This window comes from Erinaceus europaeus, chromosome 11 (genome assembly GCF_950295315.1).
Source record: "Erinaceus europaeus chromosome 11, mEriEur2.1, whole genome shotgun sequence".
NCBI lineage: Eukaryota > Metazoa > Chordata > Mammalia > Eulipotyphla > Erinaceidae > Erinaceus > Erinaceus europaeus.
In genome coordinates, this window is record NC_080172.1 from 82573475 (window position 1) to 82591907 (window position 18433).

Sequence of the window (18433 nt, forward strand, 5' to 3'; positions counted from 1 at the left end):
GTGAAATACCAACCAGTAGGATGATTAGAATATTCATGGACAAAATCATTTTTATTGTTGGAAATACAGAAATCTGGGTTGTTTTTTTCTGTTGCCTGTATATATCATACAATCTTTAGATTTTTTTTCATGGGTTTTATATAGCCAGCGTCCTAATAAGTAACCTATCTCCCCTGTTACCTACATGAGTCATATTTCCAGTTAAGCTGTAAAGTTTTTTTTTTTGTAATTTAATTAATAGAAATCTGTTTAGATATTTACTAGTTTTACTTTTAACTATTTATGTGAGTTTTTTAAATATTTGATTTATATATTGGATAGAGACAGACAGAAATCGAAGGAAGGAGGCAGTGTAGAGAGGGAGAGAGACATCTGTAGTACTTGCACCACCACTTGTGAAGCTTCTCCCCTGCAGGTGGGGACCGATGTGAGGGCTTGAACCTTGGTCTTTATGCATTGTAACATGAGCTTAACTAGGTGCACCACTGCTCAACCCCTTCTTCTTTTTATTTATTTATTTTTATTTTATTTATTTATTTTTTTACCAGAACACTGTTCAGCTCTGGTTTATGGTGGAATGGTGGAGTGGGGGATTGAACCTAGGACTTAACTGAGCCTCAGGCATGAGAGTCTGTTTGCATAGTCATTATGCTATCTGCCCCCACCCGACCCCTTTTTTTTAAAGTCAGTCATGATAAGAAATCTCACTTTTCTTGGACAGTAATAATGTTGTTAGATATTCTCTTTTTGTAGAGGCTATGAGTGCCTATAATAGTCATGAAGAGGGCAGATTAGTTTACCGATATGGAGGAGAACCTGTGGGATCCTTTGTTCAGCCCTGTTTGAGGCCTTTAATGCCAGCTATTGCACATGCCCTGTTTATGGACATTACCCACGACAATGAATGTCCTATTGTGGTAAGCATCTAATCTGTTTCTTACATTTCCTTATTTTCATAGGCTGCTTTGCTATTTAGTAACAATGTTCAGATATTTCAAAATAGTGCCTCATATTTAAAAATGATTATGGTAGGTCATGTTTAGAATGTTTTTGTCTTAAAGTAATGTATCTCCACCTGCAGGGGAGTCGCTTCACAGACGGTGAAGCAGGTCTGCAGGTGTCTATCTTTCTCTCCCCCTCTGTCTTTCCCTCCTTTCTCCATTTCTTTCTGTCCTATCCAATAGCAATGACATTAATAACAACAACAATAATAACAACAACAATAAAACAACAAAGGCAACACAAGAGAATAAATAAATAAATAAATAAAAGTAATGTATCTCATTGAATATATTTACAAATGATCCTTGTACTTCACAATGATAGAAAATCAACTTTTGTTTTTTCTTGTCTTCTAGCATAGGTCAGCCTACGATGCTCTCCCAAGCTCCACAATTGTTTCTATGGCCTGTTGTGCTAGTGGGAGCACTAAGGGATATGATGAATTAGTGCCTCATCAGGTGTGTTTGTGTTGTTCTTTAATATTCACATGGCCCCAGACTTTGAACATATTTACCAAAAGTTCTCACTGTAATTAAGACATATATATATATATATATATATATATATATATATATATATATATGACTGATTTGACTTATTTCAGATTTCAGTAGTTTCTGAAGAACGGTTTTATACTAAATGGAACCCTGGAGCAGAGCCCTCAAATACAAGTGAAGTTAATTTCCAGAGTGGAATTATTGCAGCCAGGTGTGCTATCAATAAACTACATCAAGAGCTCGGGGCTAAGGGTTTTATTCAGGTACAAAATCAAGTTTCTAAGTTTCTTTCTTAAGGTTCAGTTTCAGAGTTAATTCCCTCCATTTTGAATATTACTGAGTCCTCTCTTTCTCTCTCTCTCTCTCTCTCAGGTGTATGTAGATCAGGTTGATGAAGACATAGTGGCAGTAACAAGACACTCCCCTAGTATCCATCAGTCTGTTGTGGCTGTGTCTAGAACTGCTTTCAGGAATCCCAAGACTTCATTTTACAGCAAAGAAGTGCCTCAAATGTGTATTCCCGGTAATACAATTTAAAAAGTATTGTTGTATCACTTCTCAGCCTTTTGGTTAAGATCAAGCATAAAAATTAATGTTGTACAGGGACCGGGTGGTGGCGCACTTGGTTGAGTGTACATATTACAGTGCACAAGGGCCTGGGTTCAAGCCTCCGGTCCCCACCTGCAGGAGGAAAGCTTTGCAAGTGGTGAAGCAGGGCTGCAGGTGTCTCTCTGTCTCTTTTCCTCTCTATCACCCTCTTGATTTCTGGCTGTCTCTATCCAATAAATAAAGTTAATTTTAAAAAGAGAAAAAAATTACTGTTGCGCACTGTTTGAAATGTACTCTTTTGTCAATAAAGGTAGCAATGGTGCAAAAAATATCTTGATTGCAACATATTATAATAAGTTATACTGCTATAATAAACTTTTATTTTATGTATCATAATGTTGCAAATGTGGATGTAGTTCAGAGCAATAATTGGAATTTTTTGTAATTTATATTGTCACTACATGGGACAAATCCTGAACAGAAATAGTCTTTTTTTAAAAATATATTTATTTATTTATTCCCTTTTGTTGCCCTTGTTGTTTTATCGTTGTAGTTATTGTTGTTGTTGATGTTGTCATTGTTATATAGGACAGAGAGAAATGGAGAGAGGAGGGGAAGATAGAGAGGGGGAGAGAAAGATAAACACCTGCAGACCTGCTTCACCGCTTGTGAAGCGACTCCCCTACAGGTGGAGAGCTGGGCTCGAACCAGGATCCTTATGCCGGTCCTTCAGAAATAGTCTTCTATGTTAACATTTTTTTTCAGTTGTGAAGCGGTCTTGTTATCTTACTATATTGCTTTATTTACTAAATGGTATGAAATGACACTGTATGAAATTATGTTTGTGTATGTATATATGCTTACATATATATGTGACAAAATAGTTTGACATTTATAGCTCTCATAGTACTCATCTACCTTTAAAAAATATTTCACATATTTATTTATTTATTTATTAGACAGAGACAGAGAAATCCAGAGGGAAATGGGAGGTGAGTAGGAGGAGCAAAACAGTGGCTTACAGCACTGCTCCACTACTCATCAAACTTCCCCTCCTCTTGCAAGTGGAGACTCATCTACCTTCTTGTCCTCTCTCTATTTTTAACTATTTTAGCCAAAAAGATACTTTCATTGTTCCCCATGTAGACTTAGCTCCACTTTCCTGTGAATTCTTTACATCTTTCTAGGAAAGTTCTTTAAATAAGCAGTGATCTCTCTCTGGATATACAGCACTTATCTTTCTGTCACTTGTTTGACAATCATAAAGCATGTACCTGAGTCATATCATTATTGATTGAATTTACTTGATGTACATATTTTACTGAAAGTAGAATTGGTGGGGGGACGGGGAGGGGTGATAACATGGTTATGCAAATAAATCCTCATACCTGAGGCTGCACATTTTCAGGTTCAATCCCCCACACCACCATAAACCAGAGCTGAACAGTGCTCTGGTAAAAAAAAAAAAAAAAAAAAGTAGAATGTGGGGAGGGAAGGCAACGGCACACCAGGTTGCCTACATACTTTACCATGTGCAAGGATGCGGGTTCAAGTCCCTGCTCTCCACCCTATGGGAAGAGACTTCACAAGCAGTAGAGCAGATCTATCATTCTCTCTCCCTCTTTATCTCCACCTTCCTTCTCAAACCTATCAAATAAAATAGAAAGAAAAAACAAAAATGGAAAAAATGGTTGCTGAAGGCCGGGCTATGGTGCATTAGGTTAAGCGCCTATAGTAGGAAGCACAAGGACCCGCCCAAGCATCTCCGTTAGAGCCCCGGCTCCCCACCTGCAGGGTGTTCACTTCACAAACAGTGAAGCAGGTCTGCATGCGTCTGTCTTTCTCTCTCCCTCTCTGTCTTCCCCTCCCTTCTCAATTTCTCTTTGCCCTGTCCAAAAAAAAAATTAAAAAATGACCACAGGAGCAGTAGATTCATAGTGCAGGCACCGAGCCCCAGTGATAACCCGAGAGGCAAAAAAAAAAAAAAAAAAAAAAGAAAGAAAAGAAAAAGGGCAGGGTAGATGGCATAATGGTTATACACAGTGACTCTCATGCCTAAGGCTTGAAGTCCCAGGTTCAGTTCCCCGTACCACCATAAACCCGAGCTAATTTGTGTGTGTGTGTGTGGGGGAATGTAGAATGGGAAGGGTCCTACATTTTTTTTAATTTCTGAAATATTCCATTTTTTAATATGTCTTTTTTCACGTAATCTAGTTTCTCACTGATTAAAATTGGGAACCTTATATTGTTCCCAGACCTGAGTCATTATTGCTTGGTAAGAAATCTCTGCCGGGGTGTCGGGCGGTAACGCAGTAGGTTAAAGCACACATGGCGCAAGGCGCAAGGACCAACATAAACATCCTGGTTCGAGCCCCTGGCTCCCCACCTGCAGGGGGGTTGCTTCACAAGTGGTGAAGCAGGTCTGCAGGTGTTTGTCTTTCTCTCCCCCTCTTTGCCTCCCCTCCTCTCTCGATATCTCTCGGTCCTATCCAACTACAACATCAATGGCAACAATAACAGTAACGACAACAAGGGCAACAAAATGGGAAAAAACGGCCTCCAGGAGCAGTGGATTCGTAGTGCAGGCACCGAACCCCAACAATAACCCTGGAGGCAAATAACATAAATAAATAAATAAGAAATCTCCTCCAGTAAAGGTTTGTTAATAAAATTGTGATTTGTTCTAAATCAGTATGTGAAAAATACATCTTGAGTAGAATAATCTACTTTCAGACAGTTTTCTTGTTTCAGTTAGCTATTTCATATTCAAATTTAAATTAAATAATTGGAAATTCCTTAACAGTCCCTAATCCAGAAAGTTTGATATGTAATTTTGTTTAAAATTTTACATATTCCAGGAAAAATTGAAGAAGTAGTTCTTGAAGCTAGAACTATTGAAAGAAACACACAACCTTATAGAAAAAATGAAAATTTCATCAATGGAATGCCAAACATCACAGTAGACATTAGAGAACATATTCAGGTATTTGGGCCTGCCATCTTACTACTGTGTTTAGCATTTTTTGGATATTAAAGTACTCACTTATGGTTTTCTATACTTTTTTCCCAAGCTTAAGGAAAGTAAAATTGTTAAACAAGCTGGAATTGCCACAAAAGGACACAATGAATATATCCAAGAAATAGAATTTGAAAACTTATCTCCAGGAAGTATTATTGTCTTCAGGTATTTTTGTTATAGTTCAACTCTTTAATTTTAACTACACTTAAAAGAATTCACATATTCACTGTAATTTTGAATGAATTACTTCTCACATTTTTTAATCAACATTTCCAGAGTTAGTCTTGATCCACATGCACAAGTTGCTGTTGGAATTCTTCGAAATCATCTGACGCAGTTTAGTCCTCATTTTAAATCGGGAAGCCTTGTTGTTGATAATGCAGATCCGATATTAAAACTTCCTTTTGCTTCGTAAGTATACTTTATCTCATAGATTTACCACTTTAATAACTGATAAGCTAGGGGCCAGGTAGTGGCACACCTGGTTGAGGACACACAGTACAACGTGCAAGGACCCAGGTTCAAGCTCCTGGTCCCCACCTGCAGGGAGAAAGCTTCATTAAGTGGTGAAACAGGGTTTCAGGTCTCTCTCTCTCTCTCTATCTCTCTCTCTCTTTCTCTCCCTCCCTCCCTCCCTCCCTCTCTACTTCACACTTCCTCTCAATTTCTGGCTTTCTCTATGCAATAAGTAAACAAAAACATAATAAAAATAAAATTTAAAAGTTAAAATTTATTAAATAAATAAATTCTAAGCTACACTAGCCCAATTAAGCACCTTTAAGAGTGTTCTGTTTACCATGTGTTAGAGGATTATCCAAGAATGAGCAGTATTAACAGAAAAGTACCTATTTCAGTATCTTTTTTTTAAAATATTTATTTTATTTATTTATTCCCTTTTGTTGCCCTTGTTGTTTTATTGTTGTAGTTATGTTGTTGTCGTTGTTGGATAGGACAGAGAGAAATGGAGAGAGGAGGGGAAGACAGAGAGGAGGAGAGAAAGATAGACACCTGCAGACCTGCTTCACCGCCTGTGAAGCGACACCCCTGCAGGTGGGGAGCCGGGGTTCGAACCGGGATCCTTATGCCTGTCCTTGTGCTTTGCGCCACCTGCGCTTAACCCGCTGCGCTACAGCCTGACTCCCCCCATTTCAGTATCTTGCTCTGTCACTTTTTATGTGTGCTTGTATCCACATTCTCTCCCACTATGTATGTTCTCTGTATACCTGTTAATGTACATATGAGCTCGCAGATTGTATGTTTAAATGTATACACAGCTTATCTGAACTGAGACTGAGTTGCATATGTCACACTCCTTACTATATTGTTTTTAAATGCCAATGTCTTACTCTATTATACGGCTTATACCATAATTTTAAAAATTATTTTACTGGGGAGATGCCATAATTTTTTAAAGACTCTTTTAAAAATATATTTATTTATTTATTTATTCATTCCCTTTTGTTGCCCTGGTGCCATAATTTTTAACTACTCTGTACAAAAACCCTTTGCTTACTCCATTTCCAACAGCTCCCTTATCAGCTGCCACCACTTAGTACTGAAGCATACACGTTTTGAAATTTAGAGCCATGTTTAACTTCAACCTCACCACTGCCAATGTAATTTGGGACAATTTAGACTTTCTTTATCTCAGTTTCCCCATCTAGAAGATGAGGTTTGTAGTAGTACCTACCTCTTATATTTTATAAGAATTAAATAAAATAATGCATATAAAGTACCTAACACATGCGTAGCATATAGTCAGTACTCTAACCATGTATGCTATCATTAACAGTAGGACAAATTTCCAGAAATAGAATTCAGTGTAAGACTATTTGTGTGTATTTGAGGCTTTGAATACTGTGAATGATTTTTCCAGGAAGAATGTATTAAAACTTGTCAGCCCTATATAAGAAAGCCTCTTACCAACCCTTATCAATACCAAGTGTATACTATTAGAATGTAGTATTTAAGAGCAGAGAGAATGGAGCCACCCTATTTGGGTTTTAATTCAATTTCAAGTCTTCATTTAGGTTGTATTTTAGACAAGTTACATAAAATATATTGTTATTGATAACGAGTAAAATTTCAATATATTTACCAGTTCTCTTTACGTTCTAATTTTTAGTATTGCCTCTAAATTAACTTTAGCTGAGCTAAATCAAGTACTTTATCGATGTGAATCAGAAGAACAAGAAGATGGTGGAGGGTGTTATAACATACCCAACTGGTCATCTCTAAAATATGCAGGTCTTCAAGGTAGGCATAAGGCTAGTCCTGTTTTGTTTGTTTGTTTTGTTGTTGTTGTTGTTTAAGGATCATGTAATGCTTTATTTTCTTGCCTCCAGGGTTACTGTTGGGGCTTGGTGCCAGAACCAGACGTGAAAGTCTTGTTTTGTCATTATGCTATCTCCACCCTGCCCCCAACATTCTAATTTCTATCACAAAGTGTCTTGTGCTATGAATAGTAAAATTATATCTATGTTACTGTTACCAGTCTTCAGCAGCTTTCCCTTCTACTTTTAGTCTAATTGTTGAACTACAGCTTGACCTAAAAGACCATGCTTTTGTGTGTTTCTTTTTTAGCTTTTATCTTCCCTAAAATAGCCTTCTCACTAAAGGATTTTACTCATTCTTCCTAAATAGGAATTAATTGATTGCTTTGGTTCTTTTTTAACTTTATACCAATCTCTCCCCTTCTGACGGTTTAGTATTTCTAGCAGTCCGCAAGGTATTTCTAGCAGGCTTCTCAGATTAAGTCATCCATGACCAATTACATTGACTTTGTCTAAAAAACAAAATTCCTGGGCAGGGGAGATAGCGTAATACTGGTTATGCAAACAGACTCTCCCAGGTTCAATCCTCAGCACCACCATATGCCAGAGCTGAGCAGTGCTCTGGTAAAAATAAAAATTTAAAAAAAGATAGATAAGATAAAAATGCTGCTATTAAGTCATGTTGGAATCCTGGGCTCTACTTCTGGATTTGCTTCTTCATCTTCAGAGTTCAGTCAATAACTCTGAAACCACCCCACCCATATTTTCTTTGGCATGACATTTTCTTTTTATTTCTACAATGACCACTCTAAACTAAATCTTATCCACAAAACCAGCTAAGTAGTTTCCAACTTTTTTTTTCCGATTCTTTATCATTTTATTGGGGTAGATGGGATTAATGATTTACAGTGCTGTTGTTGACACATGGGTGCAGTTGTTCACCTCCTTGTGATAGGTGTCTGCAAAACACTAAAACACTCACCTCCAACTTGGGTCCTTTCTTATCATCATGCACCAGGACCCTAACAACCCCCCCCCCCCAAAGCTGGTGGGGAGTTAGCGGGATGTGAGTGGCTTTACAGTCTAAATATTTTTTATTGGGGGGATTAATAGTTTATATAGTTGCTCGTACATAAGTAAAATTTCTCATTTTTTCTGCAAAATACTCTCACTCCTATCTTAGGCCCTCCTCCACCATCTTGTGCCAGGATCTGAAAACCCCCTGAATCCTTTACTTTAATGTAATAGTTTCCAACTTCTTTTTCTCTCTTCCACACATGACTTTATTTTATTAGTCATTCTCAGATCCCTTTTCTGAAATGGAGGATCACTCTTATTTGCCTGAAGTCCCTAGTCTGTTCCTGGTACTGCATGTGTTGGGGTAGTGTTCTGGCTTCTCTTTCTCCCTCTGTCTCATGTAATTCATATTTTTTTCTCTCACCCCCTCCCCCTCCCTCTCTCTCTTGTAATAAAAGAAAATTAAATAAATAAATGTAAGGCCATGTGGTGGAGCACCTGGTAGAGTACACATTTTGTGTGTGAGAACGCAGATTCAACACTCAACACCCCCATCAGATGAGGGGAAGCTTCACAAGTGATGGAGCAGTGTGGCAGGTGTCTCTTCTTATCTCTTCCTCTCTTTCCCTCTCGCCTTCTATTTCTCACTCTTTATTAAAAAAAAAAAACACTTTTTCTGGAAAACAGTGATGGAGTCATATAGGCACTGAGCCTCAGTGATAAACCTGGTGATAAAAATAAATGTTGCTTCATGATATGCCCATACACCTAGCTTTGATACTTTGTTCAGTTCCAGATATCCTTTGTTACATTTCAGTGATTCAGTACAAAACCGGCTTTAGTCTTACTGTCATCATAGATGTTTTTGTTTGCTTGAATATTAGTGAATCTGCTACTTGGTAGCATGAAAAGGTATATTAGCTTTTCCCTGGGAAGTTCCTTAGTACAAAGGAAGATAGGTCAATTGCCTTAGATTATTATAACATTAAAATCCAAAATAGCAGCCCGGGAAGTAGCACCTTGGATAAAGCATGATGTTCAATCCCTTTCTCATGAATAAATATATATATTTAAATCCAGAAGAAGAAAACCAGTGCTAGAAACTTGAAGTCTTAGAAAAATCTGCATAGATCCTTTGACAGTAGTTTCCTTCAGTGTGTTTTTATATCTTGATTCAAGCCCATTCTCATATCTGTTATTTTTCCAGCCATGAGAAAGACTGTGGGCTGTGCAATCTTTGTGTCTGTCTATGTGTTTACCTTAAGTTTTTAGCAATTAGCAGTAGCTCAGGCAACTGAAACAAATTGCTTTGCCAGTAATGCAACATGATATTTCTCTGAATTTGCAGGATTAATGTCTGTATTGGCAGAAATAAGACCAAAAAATGACTTAGGCCATCCCTTTTGTGATAATTTAAGATCTGGAGACTGGATGATTGACTATGTCAGTAATCGGCTAATTGCACGATCAGGAAACATTGTTGAAGTAAGTTATGTTCTAATGAAAAAACAAACAAACAAACAAAAACGAGCATAGCTATAATCTGTGCATTGTTTTCTAACCCAAAACCTTTTCTTCCCTTCATGATCATATTTCGGTTCTACTAAATGGGAATCTGGTTGAGAAATTTCTAGATAGTAGAGTTGCATGTTTGAGTTTTCCTCTTAAATACACCTAGTCTGTAAACACACTAAATTAACTCTTAAAATTATTTTTATGACAGGTTGGTAAATGGTTGCAGGCTATGTTCTTCTACCTGAAGCAGATCCCACGTTATCTTATCCCCTGTTACTTCGATGCTATATTAATTGGTGCATACACCACTCTTCTGGATATAGCATGGAAGCAGATGTCAAGGTATATCCAACAAAGCTTGAGTAAATAGGCATGTTTGTACAGAAACCATACACACAGAGATTATACACACTTAAAAGACCAAAACAAGAATTTATCCATAGACTCATAGGAAAGCTTTGGAAATGGAGAATAAATTTGTTTAACATCCTTTACACTAGAGAATACAGTAAACAAAGTTAGTCATTAAAATGTGTTGATCTAAAAGAAGATGTTAATGAGAAATCTTTATTGTTTCATATTATTTGTATCTAATTATTCACATTTTGTTTTCTAATTTATCATTAAAAGAAAAAATTTACTGCTATATAATATAGAAAAATTTTCTTGAAAAGTAAATTTCACTGAAATGAAACCACAGATTGGAATATAACAGTGAACAGTCACACTTGATTTGAGCAAAAATAATTGACCGGGACAAAATTTTTGAAAGAGTAAAACTGCAATCCTACTATTTATTTCTTAGCAGCAGATCTTGGACAGAAAAACAATTAAAATATTGGGTGAAATGTAAGCAGTTCTGAAACCTAAAGTTACTATTTTTTCCATTATTGCACATTCGCACAGAGAGATTATTTGAAGGAGGGAAACCTACTACAATAACATTGTTAAAAAAAAAAAACTTTAATCCATGATTATAAAATTTTACTTAAGCAAAGTCAGTAAGTTCCAGAGATCTGCTGTGGGGCATTGTGCCTACAAATAACAATATTATATTTTATGTTTAAACATCTGCCCAGAGGGTAGATCTCAAGTATTCTAACCCCAGTAAACTTTTTAAAAAGATCTACTATTTTTTGTGATATCTATAAATAATATTGTAAACTTTCTAACTTCTGTTGCAGTTTTGTTCAGAATGGCTCTACATTTGTGAAGCATCTTGCATTAGGTTCCGTTCAGATGTGTGGAGTGGGAAAATTCCCTTCTCTGCCAATTCTTTCACCTTCTCTTACGGATATACCATATAGGCTCAATGAAATCACAAAGGAAAAGGAGCAGTGCTGTGTGTCCATAGCTGCAGGTAAGAAATTTTGTACATGGGTAAGTCAGTATTGGGCAAATTATCTTGTTTGCTTTCTTGATGGTTGGTTGATTGTTTTGTTTTGTTTTTTTAAACTGTATTTATTTATTTGTTATTGGATAGAGAGAGAGAAATTGAGAGGGGGGAGATAGTGAGGAAGAGAGACAGCGAGACACCTGCAGACATTTTTCACGGCCTGTGAAGGACTCCCCTGCAGGTGGGGAGACGGGGGCTTGAACTGGCATCCTGACTGGTCCTTGCGCTTTGCGCCACGTGCGCTTAACCCACTGCGTTATACCGCCCAACTCCCGTTTTGTTTTGTTTTGTTTTGTTTTGTTTTGTTTTGTTTTGTTTTGTTTTGTTTTGTTTTTTGACCAAGCACTGCAAAGCTCTGCCTTATACTTGTGTCAGGGTTTTAACCTGGGACCTTTGATGCTTCAGACCTGAAAGTCCATTGCATAAATAAATGGGCTATTAAGTATTTCAGTTTTATGTTACTATTAGTAAAATGTCATTAATATACATGTGTAAATATTATTACTATACTATGAGCACTGTCAGGCATTTATTTATCCTTGCTTTTTTTATTGACTTTATTCTGTATATTTTTTTCTAACTCTTCACATACTGTACTTTTAAATCAGATATATTTTTACTCCCTTTTTTCATTATTTTATATTGTAACAATTTTTAAAAACTACCCTAATCTTTTAATTACCAAGAGTTTATCTCAAAGTCCTCCATAAGTTACAAAACAAATGGTGAACAAATTTGTATTAGAAGTTTTATTGCACTGAAATACTTTGAACTACCTCGCTAGAAAATCTCTTGATACTTGAAAACACTGAAAATTAGAATATTTCAAACTAAACCAAAAAATATTCAGTTGCTTGATGAAAGTACTAGCATTGTTTGTATGGTATCCTATTACTGTTAATTTTATTTTTTATTGTTATTTATGTTACTGTTTAGATTGAGACAGAGAGAAGTCTACAGGGAAGGAAGAGATAGGGAAAGAGCAGCATTTTTTTTCACCACTAGTGAAACTTTCTCCCTACAGGTTGGGGTTAGGGGCTTGAACCTGGATCCTTATGCACTATAATGAGTGCACTCAACAACATGCACCCTTACCCTTAAATTTATGTCTACTTGTGCCAATAATAAAAGAGGTGGTGGGACCAATCAATTAAAAAAGAAATTAACTTTATATTTAAAAAATAAAATGAATCTTCTTAATATTTCAATTATAAATTCTTTATATTTTCACTCAGATATGTGATATCCTCTGGCACTTATATTTCCTGTATGAATTAATGCAAATAGGTGCTCATATAATTAAACTTTAGGCCATTATGAAAAATATGTAGAGTTTGGTTTTAAAGTCTACTATTTAAAAACCTGTTGCATGAAACAGTGATGTCAACAATCTTGTTATGCACACCCCCAGTAGATACACAGACATCTTAAGTGATATACTGATATAATTTATAAGTGTTTAACTCACGTCAGATACAACATAAAGTAAAACACTAAAAATGTAAGTTGATAAATAGGCCTTCAGAGATATATTTCTCTCATCCCAAAGTTTTGCCTGAGTTGTTGCTGTGTCTTGACACCTGCAGAACAACCCCACCATTCATTTTTTCATTTTTGTTTTATCTGATAAGAGACAAATTAAGAGTAGAGGGAAGGGGGGAGAGATGGAGAGGAAAAGAAACAGATATATCTGCAATGTTGCTTTTGAAACTCCCCCTCCTGCATGTGGGTACTAGGAACCTAAACCTAAGTCTTCACACATGGTAATTTATATGCCCTACTGGGTGTGTCACTGCCCAGTCCTGCAAGGGAGTTCTTTCTATAGCCCATACTTTAATAAAAAGGTAGATAATACTTGTAAGAAACCCAGATATCCAACAGCAGATCAGTGGCTAAGAAAGTAATAATATTCATACACAACAGAGTACTGCTTAGAAGTCATCTTCTTTCACCTCATCTTGGGTGGAGCTTGAAGTAATCATGTTAAGTGAGATAAGCCAGAAAGAGAATGATGATCTCACTCATAATGTAGAATTTAAGAAGGGCCAGAAGGGAAAACACAAAGTAAAACTTAGACTTGATTTGGTACATTGCACCAAAGTAAAGGACTTTGGGGAGGGAGAACAGGAAGGGGTGCCTGGAGGCCCCAATGATGATGTAGGAGTACCTACTTTGGGGGGTAAAAGTGTTTTGGAGACACCTATCACAGGGAGATGAGAATTGTACCCATGCATCAACAACTGTACTATAAATCACTAAACCCCTCAATAAAATGATTAAAAAAAAAAAAAAGGAAGCTAAATTTGTGGAGAAAAAGAAGGTGGGAGGCTATGCAGATAGATATTTAGGCAAATAAATTTAGGGATAATGTGTAAAGTAAATGCCAAGGTTAGGATTACCTGTCTTTGGACCCAAGAAGGATGACAGAGGACCTAGTGGGGGTTGTATTGTTATATGGAAAACTGGGAAATGTTATGCATGTACAAACTATTGTATTTACTGTCGAATGTAAAGCATTAATTCCCCAATAAAGAAGTTAAAAGATAAATTTAAAAAATATCTGTCTTTGTTGACAATAGTGGAAGAGTGAGTGTGTGTGTGTGTGTGTGTGTGTGTGTGTAAATGTTTCTGATAATTGAAAAGATTGGGTCGCAGATTTCTGTAAGAATTTAATAAGAATTATAGTGACTCTGTACTACAAAAAAGTTAATGTATGTATAGGCATATCTTGCAGATAATTTTAGAGGTTTGCTCTCTACCTCATCCATAACATTCTTATCCCCTAAATGAGAGGGATAGTCAGCTGCTAATCTGTAATAAAGGCATTCATATGCATGTATGTACTATAGTTATTGTGGTAGTAATAACTATTAAGATTAACACTGTCCTTGGTTTTCTGTTAGGTCTACCTCATTTTTCTTCAGGCCTTTTCCGCTCTTGGGGAAGGGATACTTTTATTGCACTTAGAGGCATACTGCTGATCACTGGACGCTATTTAGAGGCCAGGTAGGAAATCTTTAAAAACTTACAATTCACATTTTTGTTTCATTTTCAAATGCTTTTTAAACATTCCTAGTCATCTCTTTCCAATATTTGAGAGGTAGGTTTTCTTAGTAGTTCTGTTTTTTGTTTTTGATACATTCTCTTAGTAAGAATGTAGTATTTCAATTGAAGTTGACAATCATAAATATTACTGAGTTGTGGTTCTTTATGTGTTACAGATCAGGTTATATTAAGCATTTGCTTATTTATTTCAATAAAGCAAAAAGAAAGAAAGAAAAACAGAGATAATATCACTCACTGAAGAATAAAATCTCTATGCCTGAATTAAGTGTAAGAATTCAGACTCCAGAAAAAAAATTTTATTCCTCTACAATGAAAAGCATTGCTGCCTCTTGACTGTCATGTACAAAGAATTATGTCAAGTTTACTTCTGCTTGTTGTCTTCCTAACCTCCAGTTTTATGTTTTCTAGACCAAAATGATACTTTTTATGTTACAATAATTAATACAAATGAATTTATTGAATGTTAGGGAAAAACTCTACAATGGTGCCACTCAAAGTGTATTCCATCATCTTCTGAGAGTTTCTTAAAGATGGTTACTATACCAGTCTCTCTGATTCTGAACCTGGGGGTAGGAAGAACAAAATTGGTAAGGCAAATTCCACAGCTGGAAGTAATGCTCAGCAGCCGTAGCTAAAGTTTGAGAGCTCTGCTCTATAAGATAAATAATGTTAAGTTTGCCTTTTCAAATGATAAATGTTTTATCTTGGATTTTTAATTGAAAATTTAAAAGAAATTTTGAAATGTATTATGTTCCTCTCTGATAACCTAATACAACCAGACCTTTTCTTACTGACTTAAGTGGCCATCGTGGAACTCTAGGAATTTGGGAGATTGTCTTCTTCCCCCAAATGCTCCTATGTAGCTGTGATTAAGAAATTAGAATTGGGGCCTGGTGGTGGTACACCTAGTTGAGCACACGTTACAGGGTGCAGGGATTCAGGTTCAAGTCCCCGGTCTCCACCTGCAGAAGGGAAGTTTTGTGAGTGGTAAAGCAGTGCTGCAGGTGTCTCTTTCTACCTCTCTACCCACCACCCCTCCCCTCTTAAGTCCAACGCCTTAACCACTCGGCCATCCTGGTGCTGGCACACCCCTCCCCTCTTGACTTGTGGCTGTCTCTATCCAATAAATTAAAAAGATAATAAAAAAGAAATAGGAGTTAGAGAATTGGCATTCATCAGAATGTAGTGTTTGAAAACTTGGGTCAGACTATAAAGTTATAGCCCTGGTTACAAAATACCAAGTAGCATGTTACTTATTTCTTTGTGTTCTTTTTAAAATGGATATAACACTTTCCTCATAGAGTTGTTGAGGATTAAATTAACTTTTATAGTTAAAAGTGTGTAAAATAGTGCCTTCAGGAGTCAGGCTGTAGCACAGTGAGTTAAGCACAGGTGGCACAAAGCGCAAGGACCAATGTAAGGATCCGGGTTCGAGCCCCCAGCTCCCCACCTACAGGGCTGTCGCTTCACAAGCGGTGAAGCAGGTCTGCAGGTGTCTATCTTTCTCTCCCCCTCTCTGTCTTCCTCTCCTCTGTCCATTTCTCTCTGTCCTATCCAACAATAATGACATCAATAACATCAATAATAAAACAAGGGCAACAAAAAATAAATAAATATATATATATATATATATATATATATATATATATATATATATATATATATATATATTTCTTTTTAAACCGGAGCACTCTTTAGCTCTGGCTTATGGTGGTGTGGGGGATTGAACCTGGAACTTTGGAGCCTCAGGCATGAGAGTCTGTTTGCATAACCATTATGCTATCTACCCTCCACCTTAAATAAATTTTTTAAAAATAGTGCCTTCCACACCCTACACATTCATAAATTTGGATTTAATTATTATTTTTTATATTACCAGGGTTCCAAATTATCACTTGTATGTACTGTCAAAGATTTCTGCTTCCAATTTTATACATAACTGCCTACCTAGATCACAGGTCTGCAGACAGTGACCTGTCACATTTTATATGACCTATGAGCAGAGAATAATTTAACTTTTAAAGATTCATTTTTTTAAAAAATTACCAATACATAACTGAGATCATTTATGCTTAACAGTGCCTCGCATGTTATGCCGTGGTCCTTTAAGAAAAAAGGTTGCTTGATCCTGACCTTGATCTTCTTCTAGCGTTTGCCCTTCTTCCCTTCTTCCGTAGCCAGTCAACAGTGTCAGGTTGAGTCTGATGTAAAGTTTCGAGACCTCCTTTGAATCTGGAGAGGTGGCAGTCGTTGACTATGTGGGTCATAGTCTGTCTGTAGCCGCAGGGGCAGTTCGGGTCGTCTCTGGCTCCCCAGCGATGGAACATAGCGGCGCACCGGCCATGGCCTGTTTGATAGCGATTGAGGAGGGCCCTTGATGATTTCCAGAGAATAACATATTTGCTAAAGTAGTGCTAGTTGCTATAGATTGTGACCTCTTATGCTTGGTGAATTCTTACAAAGAAAATATTTTTCTTGCTTCTAGTTTTATATGAGTGTTTAACAAACAGCTTTTCACAGAGTGATTCAGGGATACAGTTCCCTTTACCCTGAGAATCTCTATTCTCCCAGACCTTTAAATCATTTCCTCTTAAACTAGAGGTAAGGGAACATATCTATATATCTATATATCTATTTTCCATTCACTTAGCCTGAATCAGTTTCATTCACATTCCTTTGTGTAGGATGCATCAAACAATTGTAAGGTAAATTTATAAATGTAAGAAAATCAGTTTAATGAGCATCTGACTCACTGATAATCCTATTTCCTCCTTTTGTAGAGGTACTTATGGAAAGAGTTCTTTTGTTTGTTTGTTTGTTTTCTTTCTTTCTTTTAAACCAGAACATTGCTCAGTTGTGGTTTATGGTGGTTATGCGGATTGAATCAGGAATTTTGGAACCTCAGGCATGAGAATCTCTTTACATAACAACTGTGCTGTCTCCCCCACCCAGAAAGGATCTTATTAGTCAACTTTGCTATGTAGCATATTATTCTGGATGGTTACAATTGCTAGCACTCTGAGCATGTGTTAATTTGGTGTCACTCTCCATACTCACACTTTTATACAGCAAAAAATGAAAGGTTGCCTATTGCACTGTTACTTGAGATATGGAGGTTAATCTGAAATTTAGAGTTAGTAAATGTTGGGAAGGTTTGGTCAGAAAGCATTGAGGCCTAAATATTTAATAATTGTAATGATTTTTTTTAAGGTCAGATAAAAGCAACATTAGTATTGAAACCTCATTCTTGTTTCTTGTATTTATGCTCTATCTTAGAAATTGTGTTGTCATTTGGTATATAGCAATAGAATACAGTTTAAATGAGACAGTATCTTTAAATTACAAAGTCATCTTCTACTTGTTCTTAAAAGGGAATTTTTTTGTAAAATAGCTTTTGCCAATTTCTTAAATTCTTGTTTTGGTTTTGGTATCTTCTATTTAAAACAGTAAATGTTTGCAGCCAGGAATATGGTCCAATGAGAAGAGCATGGTACTTGCATGCCTGATACTACATATGCCAGAGTGATACTCTAGCCTCTCTGACTTCTCCTTTTCTCCTTAAAGAAGAGAAATCATTTTTAAAAACAAAATGATAAAGTTTATGGTTTTGGCTACTTAGAGTTTGAAATATCAAGAATTTTAAACTGAGAGCTATGAGAGAGTTAAATAATAATAATAATAATAATAATAATAGTAATAATAAATAAAAAGATCACCAATCCAGCCCCTGTTGAAAAATCTCTTTCAAGATTTGGACAGTGGCACACCTGACTGATTCCATACTTTCCCATGCACAAGGAACTGGGTTTGAGCTCTCAGTCCCCACTTGCAGAGATGGAAGTTTCACAAGTAGTGAAGCAGATCTGCAAGTGTCTCTCTTTTTTCTTTATTTCCTCCTTCCCTCTCAATTTCTTCCTGTCCTATCTCATAAAAAAAGATGGGGGTTAGGAAGGAAAGATGGCTACTGGGAGTGGGACTTGTCGTGCAGGCACTGAGTCCAGTGATAACCCCAATGGTAATAAAAAAATAATAAAAAGAAAAGGAAAAAACTGTTCCACCAAGGGTAAAGTTAACAGATTTTTAGAGAAAAAGCCAGGGT

The 18433-nt window shown here is 36.4% G+C and overlaps 1 protein-coding gene across 3 annotated transcripts in view; it reads left to right on the top strand.

The window, feature by feature from the left end:
- The window catches only part of AGL (amylo-alpha-1, 6-glucosidase, 4-alpha-glucanotransferase), a 79792-nt gene that overhangs the window by 37968 nt on the left and 23391 nt on the right, over positions 1-18433 (top strand). For all 3 annotated transcript variants that reach the window (XM_060202138.1, XM_007528582.3, XM_060202137.1), the window contains exons 14-25: positions 754-917; positions 1359-1460; positions 1607-1762; positions 1872-2022; positions 4907-5031; positions 5120-5232; positions 5344-5478; positions 7193-7323; positions 9706-9842; positions 10081-10214; positions 11057-11232; positions 14172-14274. In XM_060202138.1, coding sequence (XP_060058121.1) covers positions 754-917; positions 1359-1460; positions 1607-1762; positions 1872-2022; positions 4907-5031; positions 5120-5232; positions 5344-5478; positions 7193-7323; positions 9706-9842; positions 10081-10214; positions 11057-11232; positions 14172-14274 — 1627 coding nt within the window. The remainder of the gene's footprint in view (positions 1-753; positions 918-1358; positions 1461-1606; positions 1763-1871; positions 2023-4906; positions 5032-5119; positions 5233-5343; positions 5479-7192; positions 7324-9705; positions 9843-10080; positions 10215-11056; positions 11233-14171; positions 14275-18433) is intronic.